This window comes from Anser anser (assembly GCF_964211835.1).
Source record: "Anser anser genome assembly, chromosome: 1".
Classification (NCBI taxonomy): domain Eukaryota; kingdom Metazoa; phylum Chordata; class Aves; order Anseriformes; family Anatidae; genus Anser; species Anser anser.
The window spans coordinates 31,115,867-31,124,199 of record NC_139720.1 but is presented as its reverse complement, the minus strand read 5'-3'; the positions used below and the strand labels follow the sequence as shown (position 1 = coordinate 31,124,199).

General features: G+C 37.5%; 1 protein-coding gene across 1 annotated transcript; it reads left to right on the top strand.

The window, feature by feature from the left end:
• Positions 1–1,532: 1,532 nt before the first annotated feature.
• On the top strand, positions 1,533–7,585 carry LOC310892822 (arg8-vasotocin receptor-like). The gene is made up of 2 exons (XM_083821050.1): positions 1,533–3,968; positions 5,024–7,585. The coding sequence occupies exons 1-2, from the start codon at positions 3,053–3,055 to the stop codon at positions 5,221–5,223; spliced, it is 1,116 nt and encodes a 371-aa protein (XP_083677176.1). The 5' UTR covers positions 1,533–3,052; the 3' UTR covers positions 5,224–7,585.
• Positions 7,586–8,333: the final 748 nt, after the last annotated feature.

The window sequence follows — 8,333 nt, the reverse complement described above, 5'->3', positions numbered from 1 at the left end:
CTTCCCTACTAGCTAGCTGACAAACATTAGATGAGAGCCCATACTGAGAAAACCAGCAGAAGTTAATTAAAATGTGTCTTCCCACACTACTGAAAGTAAATAATTTAGGGAAAGAATTTAACTTGGACAGATATGGTTGGGAATGAAGCAAAGCTGGGCAACAGGAGAAGGAACTATCAGAGTAAAAGAACAGCTAAGACTGCTTAAACATTTTCATCTGTTATTCTGTTTTTCTTTTCTCAGAGAGTAATATTCCCAGAGTGGAATCAATTTCAGTATAACATTATCCTAAATGTCAGCTAGCATGGATGAAAAAACTGGAAAGGGCACAATTATAAAGTTATGAAACCATTAACATATATTGAACTAATTATATGCAAGATGGAGTGGAGTCTTACATCACTAGGACAGTTTGTACGAGGAGCACCACCTCCCTTTTTATAAAAATGTCAAAGGCTGACGTGTTGCAGTGTGCTTGCCCTTCAGCCCATGTCCACATACTGGGTCTGACACCCATTACAGCACATGTGCTGCCCAGATGGTGTGTGCTGTGTCCATGTGCACACCTCTGAAGAGCTGTGTGTTCCCAGGGATCTTGTTCTAGGTGTAGGTGATAAAGCACATTTGCTCGAAATACATCTACCCGTACAGTAAGCCCTGTGAAAATCATACAGATTTGATTCGGGTACTATCTTCTGGTTAGTCTTCCGATACTATCCCAGAAGTGACTTGTGTTTCATATTCTAGTCTTTTTACGTATAATTCCTTCATCATCTTTCAGATCACAAAGTGTAAATTTATCTTCCATGCCTGACCCTGGGCTTGGTTTTTGTTCAGCGTGTTTCTGCTTCAACCCACTTAGTCCCAGCACTGCCTGGATGGAGATGTTTACCCTGTCTCCTGCTAGAAGAACAAAGACAACACCTGGCTTTTTGTTAACTCATGGAGTGAGGATGCCAGGGTAAATGATTTCGGAGCACACACCTGAAATTTTGTCTCCATCTGAAGGCAGAGTTGGAGATCAGCCAGCCTGCTCTGCAGCACAGTGTCTGCAACCAGAATAATTGCCAGGGATTCTTGGGCTGTGGCCAACTCAGTTATTCTCCTGGAAGTTAGCAAGTGAAGGGAGTGTGAGGGTAAGTGCAAGAACATTTGTTCACTTACTCTCTTGCCATGCTGTTTTCCGCTAATTGGGATGGATTACAGACCGGGGGGGGGGGGGGGGGGGGAAATAAAAAGAAGCAACCTTAGGAATCCAAGTTTGTTACAAACAGGTTTCTAGTTATGAAAAAGTAATAATAAAAAATCAGGTATATTAGATTAAGTTGTTATGATTCATAGCCTTCACAACACAGTCATAAAGAAAAGCTGTTGTAGACTCAGGCAGCTGCAGCAGTGTTCAGATAAATCTGGGATAAGGACTCTAATAGCTGCTGTCAGTGGCGAAGTTTACCGAAGCTGTTCTGCTTGTCTGTTGTCTGCTCTCACAGTCTTACTCTTGCTTGAGATATTAACATCAGTCCCGTGCTAGGATGGAAGGGGCAAAGAGACGGAGAGAAAAGGGATCTCACTGCCCTTATAAACCTTTGTAGTTCAGCATCCTGTTTATGAATTTTGCCCTACCCCTGTCTGTTGATACGTGAACACATTCAGTTTCAAGATGTCTATTCATCTTTCAGCTGCTTTTATAACATAGTCATGATCACAAAGATAAATCAGTATAGATATATAGCGTACTATACATGCAGTGTGTATACTTTTAACCTTATCAGTTTCCTCTTCAGAAGAACTTCAAATTACCAGTCCCCTGACCTTATCCAAAAGGATATGAGTGCTCTAGCTTCAGACAAGGTTGCAAACCAATATGTGTTATCTTTCATATTGAATTAATTCCTTTTATTAAATCCATCTTTTTGTGATTAAGAGGACAGACTGAGGGAGAACAAATGAAATTAAATCAAAATTGTTATTCTTATCTGCCACTACCAATATGCAAAAGTTACACTGGAAGATTGAAGAACAATGAAATTCTTGTGGTCATGATATGACTTACTACTCAAAGATAAAAAGGATCAGATAGTGAAAAATGACCTCTCAGCCTTTAGCACTAGGAGTATAGAGACCCTAGGAAACCGTTTCCTTGTACAGACCTTTTCCTCAGTTGGATTTCCCACTGAATTTTCACTTATTTTCCTATTAAATTCTCAGTAGACTCACAGTCCCATTAAAAGTAACTTATTTCACATGTGTTATTTTTCATTTTGCTGAGAAAAAAACAAACAAACAAACAAACATCCAAGGCTTGACCCTATTCTTGAAATAAAAAGATTATTTTTAGGGCAGTTAAAAGCCTTTTTTTTTTTTCTTTTCTTTTCTTTCTTTCTTTCTTATTTTTTTTTCTCAGAATAAGGTGACTTAGATACCCCCCCTCCAAAAAATAAAAAAAAAAAAAACTATGGAAAAATGTATCTCTTTGTCTGTGCTGCGTTTAGGATGTGGTCTTGCCCCAGGAGCCCAGAGGAGCGCAGTTACGATGCATCTGAGCTCAGGGGCCCAACTTTCCATCTACGTCCAAACATTCCTTCTGATTAAGCTGAAGCACACACTCCTGGGTTGCGTAAAAAATATCCGAGTGAACTCTCATGAGTAATATCGTTTGAGCATGATTTTGGCCGCAGCTATTTACAAGTTCGGCTTTTGACTGAAGTGAGTAATTTAATTATGTCGAGCCTGTGAAGTTCTCCTTTTATTTATGTATTTCACCCAATTGTGTGGCTCGCGTTGCTATTGGCTCGGGTCCCTGCAGCCTACCAGATGACTCTGGAGTTACATAAGGCTCGACTCGGAGCCTATATAAAGCCTTTTTGCACTCCAGCAAGAGGCAGAATTTTATCGAGACACAGGTCCAGTGCTTTGGTTCGCACAAGCAGGAGGAGATTCGCTCGAAGATATCCTGAAACCTGAACCTGTGCTGGTTTATTCGCCAGCCAGCACTTCACAGCTGTCAACCTGAGTCGCAAGTAGCAGCTACTGTGAGTAGCTTCCGTGCACTATGAAGAATTTTTCATTTCCTATGCAGGATAGCACACATCAGACTGAAAGTCCTTCTACTCACAGATTCCTGAGTTTGACAAATAAGTCAGATCCCGTTGGAAGACCAGAAAGAGATGAGCAATTAGCTCAAGTAGAGATTGCTGTACTGGGGGTGATATTTCTGACAGCGTCTGTGGGCAATTTTATTCTCATTTTGGTGCTGTGGAGAAGAAGAAAGAAGCTCTCTAGGATGTATGTATTCATGCTTCACCTCAGCATAGCTGACTTAGTGGTAGCCTTTTTTCAAGTACTGCCTCAGCTTATATGGGATATTACAGATGTTTTCATAGGGCCAGATTTCTTGTGCAGAATTATCAAGTATCTACAATTGCTGGGCATGTTTGCCTCCACTTACATGATAGTGGTCATGACAGTGGACAGATATCAAGCAGTTTGCTACCCTATGGTCACTTTCCAAAAGAAGAGAGCTCTGTGGAACATTCCCATTTGCACCAGCTGGTCTATATCCTTGATTCTTAGCCTACCACAGGTATTTATCTTTTCTAAGACTGAAATATCTCCAGGTATCTTTGAATGTTGGGCTGAGTTTATTCAACCGTGGGGCCCTAGGGCATACGTGACTTGGATTTTTGTAGTTATATTCTTCATTCCCTCAGCCGTCCTTATCACATGCCAGGTTAAGATCTGCAAAATAATCAAAAGAAATATATATGTGAAAAAACAGAATGAATATGAAGTAACAAATCAGAAGCAAGTCCTGCCATCCCGAGCAAGCAGTGTGAACTGTATTTCAAAGGCTATGATCAAGACTGTAAAAATGACAGTGGTGACAGTTGTTGCATATGTTCTCTGCTGGTCACCTTTCTTCATTGCACAGCTGTGGTCTGTGTGGTTCCCAAGTGTCATTACTGAAGGTAAGATACTCTCCATCCTCATTAATAACTTCATAGCAGGCTAGCACATAGCTTTAGATGTGGACTTTGCTTTTGTGTAAAAGTTATCTGTGATCATTTGGCTATGATTAAAAATAAATTACTGTATTGTTTATCTACTGTATAGACTTAGATACAGAGGACTTCATATATTATGTGTTGAAAACATCATGTAAGTAAGGGTGTGTGTGTTTTGAGTGGTGAATGATTCTGTGATTAACAAACAGCACAGTGAAAGTAATGTTCTGGCAAGGGTTCAGTTCAGACTTTTGGAGGTTTCAGATACTATCGCGGCAGTATTTGGGGCTCTTGCGATGAAAAGAAATGGTTAATTATTCAATGTAATAAAATAAATATTTCTTATTTAATGTATAGAACAGTGGTGTTCTAAGAAATCTGATTTTTTGGATATTGAAATCATGTTGATGAGTATCTGTAGTACACTATAAGACAATTAAAAGTCATGAAACAGCTCTTTATAAAGAAAAAAAAAAAAGCCTAGTAGATGTATCAAAGAACACCATGCTGGAAACAAGATTAATCATGTCAAACTTATACTTGCCTCTTTGTGAAAGGCAGGCTCTCTGGTAGGTGAGTTTATTTAAGTTCACCTATTGAAAACTTAAAGATATTAACCCTAAAATATATAAATAATAGCTGTGTCTGATAAAAAAAAATAAATCTGATCTTTGTTTTAAGAATTCTTTCTATCAGTGTGAATTTGAGTATTACTCTACATATATTTATATCAATATCTGTGTTTGTATGTGTCTGTATAGCAAGTTAGCAATTGCTTTTAAATGTAATGCAGCTACATCAAAAAAGAGCTGTAAAGAACTATTTAACTCTGAAATGCATACAATACAGTATGCTTTATACCTTAGACAGTTAAAAATGGCATTGAAAACATGGGATTTTCCCAGTATTACTGTAACATTAATATATGAGCAAGTACACCATAAAGCAGCAGATTGTGAAAATGTTACTTGCATGAATGCTTAATTTACTCTGTTATCCCTTTAACTACTTCATTCCAGGTTCAGCATTCACCATTATCATGCTTCTCGGCAATTTAAATAGTTGTACCAACCCGTGGATTTACATGTATTTTTGTGGCCACATCCCATATTGCACAAATAAGCAGCTGGAGAACACCTCAGCTCAAGAAGAGTCGGTGATCACAGGAAGCATTCATCTTGTAGACAGAGACCCTGAGGAAAACATTACTTCTGCATAAATGTTGAATGCTTTTTCTTGTTTTGTTACATTTGCCATGTTTGCAGGACATATCAATATTTCACCATCGTATCTTGTTTTGTGGATAAGGAAGCTGGAAAATTGCCTTTTGTTGTATAAATATATTTTTCTGCAGTTCTGTAGCATATGCAGAAGTTTCTGTGTTGTGCAAACTTGAATCAATACTTCCATCACCACTGTGTTATCAAAATGAATTCTTGTAAAGACTGGCAAAGATACATAAAGTATCTCAGATATTTCACGTCAAAAACTACTTCTGTGATTCTGGATTTCTAAGTAGCAATTTTCTATAACTTAACCCAACAAACTGAGACATACTTGGAAAGGAATCTGACATAATTAGACTTGAATATGTTTTTAAATTGAATTGTTTGTCATTGTAACGTGATTGGGGGACAGCTTGACAAATCTTGAGAAATAAGCAGAAAGTCTTTTTTTTTTTTTTTTGCCAGCTGTAATTAATACCTGTTTTTATTAACTCCATATATACATGTATACAATTCTGAGTAGCTTACTGTCCTTTTTAAAAAAGAATTCAGTTTCCTTGTGACACTGACAACCTACTTCAGTGTCTGATGCTGTTGTGAATCACAGAAGGTCAGTAGCACAGTGATGTTCCAGGTTTGTGGCTTCCTATTACAAAGCCATCAACGCGGGATTTGATCTCCCATGCATTTCTTGATGTGCAAGCAGTTAGCTGAAACTCTCCACACATTTTAAAATGTATACATGCCTTAAATAAAAATAAGCACTAGGAGTGTACACTCCCATTTGGCATTCTGCGTATTTTTATGCAGGTTGTATTCAGACCTGTTTGTTCTGGCATGTGATTTATTGACAGAATGTGCTCAGAACCTCTTCAGGTTCTAATTCAATCATTTCACCTTTGTGGTAAAAATAAATCTGCATATCTTTATTTCAAAACGCCATTCGCTTGCTAGTGTGTGGGTGTTTTATGCAGGTAGCTATTTATTCCCCTCCCAATGTCTACAATCTAATCCCAGCAGAATGGAAGGAATATTAGCAAGGCTCTTTCAGGTGTGACCAGAGCTGCATTCACAGAGATTATTGGTGATGCTTGCATATCATCTGCCTACATTATATCAATGCTATATCAGTGCTATTCATGCATCATTTTTATGATTGCTAGCAATCTCAAACTCGTATTTCAATGGAAAAGCAAAAGTTTTTTTTTTAATAACCTTTGAGTTGTACTCAAAGTAATACTGAGTAAATACTGATTGAATTGTGAGAAGCGGCAATGTATAATAATAGTTACACTTCAGGTTAATGTGTGCTGATATGATTGAATATCCTCTCATTTCTATTTCCCACATAGTTAGACCAGAAAGGGGTACCGCTGTTCTTTAAGGTGGAGAAAGCTAGTGTCCCAGTCCAAATGGCTAGAAAAGTCTCTAGCAAGAAGGAAGAGAAAGAGGCTGGGTGAAGATAGTGCCAGAGCCAGACAGGAATGGGATGAATCTGTATAAAGACTCTATTATAATTGAAATTTTAATTTTTTATTCACCATTTTCCTCCCCTCTTTTTAATTAATGTTTAGTAATTCTACCCCTCAACATGTTCCCAGTTAGATCAATTACCAAACTTAAGTGACAATTTCCTTATTTGGGGTACAAATGTCCAAAATGTAATCCGTACTATTGATGGGATATTTGTTGTATTAAACCATTCTCTTTCCAAGACTTTATTTCAAATTAGCTCTCAGTTAGGTTGTCCCTGTTGACTTAATCCAGTGGTTAAAGATATTTTTTTTTTTGGTCTTTCTGCTTCCTTCAATTACAGTTAGTTATATATTAAAAATGCAGTGTTATAGTGAAGTGTAAATATAAATGCTTCAAGGAATGACCTGTGTCCTAGTTCTACTGAATTTGCAGCAAAATACATTGAAAGACTCAAAAGGTTTATATTTTCATGGAAACAGGTATTCAGATTATGTGCAAATAGTCACCCAGATCCAGAACTGACATACATCACAGTACTGTTCACAGACTGCCATGGAGCCATTTCCGTTTACACCAGCTGAGCTGGTCTCTGAGAGTAAAAAAATGTAACTTCTGCTGCTTACATTTCTGTGTCGCTCATATACTTGTTATTGGATTTATAAATAATTTGGTAGAGCTTGATTTCTCAAATAACTAGCTCAATGTCTTCTATAAAACTCTTAGAGCAATATTAGACGTCAATATTTCAGATATCTTGATCATGTACTGAAGGAAATGCCACAAATTCTTTAAAACAATCAGTGAAGGATCACTGTCTGTAATGTTCAAAATAATGATATTTTAGGCCCTCAAATGTTTTATTTCCCATTTTTTTAATTCCCCCCTGTGGTTATTGTACCACAGTGTCAAACTACAGGATATGAACACTTCTACATTTATTCCATCATAATGTATTTGAACAGCAGTTATTCCTGTTTATTTATTCATTCATTCATTCATTTATTTATTTATTTGTTTATAGCAAAGTGGATTGGGCTGCATTTTCCAGATCCTGATCATCATCCACTCCTTGCTTGTTCACCTATACTTGGGGGAAGATAAACTAAAATGAACTGTGCAAGGGAGAACCCCTCAGAAGACCCAGACTGCCCCAATGGCTTGCCCTGCCTTGCCCCAAGGGCATCACTGTGCCCTGACTGACAGCTCTTTTTTTTTTTTTTATTTTTCCCCTGATTAAGTTCTTTGCAGGACTTCCTTTACATTTTAAAGAAGACATTTAAAAATATTATAAACCTTTTTCTTTTGCAAATTTGGCAATTTTTTTCTTGAGAGTTATATTTTGAATATCTTGTGCTCTCATTTGCCTTTGCATTTTGATTCTTTAGCTGGACTGTATCTTTTCTAATTCACTGTCACTTAGATTTCCACTAGGCATCAGTGTCTCATTAAGAGGGATGACTGACACATTCCCGTAGTCTGGCCAGGGTGTTTAATCCATACAGCAGAATCAGAGACTTGAATGTACAAGTCTCTTCAGGCACTATGGAAGCACATGAAAATGAAAAAAATCCAGTTATCAAATGAAAGCATTCCTCACCAATGCTTAGATTCTAATTTCTCCTGTAAA

Excerpts from the sequence above, each read along its gene's own strand:
- LOC310892822 (XM_083821050.1), top strand. The coding sequence starts at position 3,053 with ATGAAGAATTTTTCATTTCCTATGCAGGATAGCACACATCAGACTGAA. Across the intron at positions 3,969-5,023 it reads CCCAAGTGTCATTACTGAAG|GTTCAGCATTCACCATTATC; the intron begins GTAAGATACTCT and ends ACTTCATTCCAG.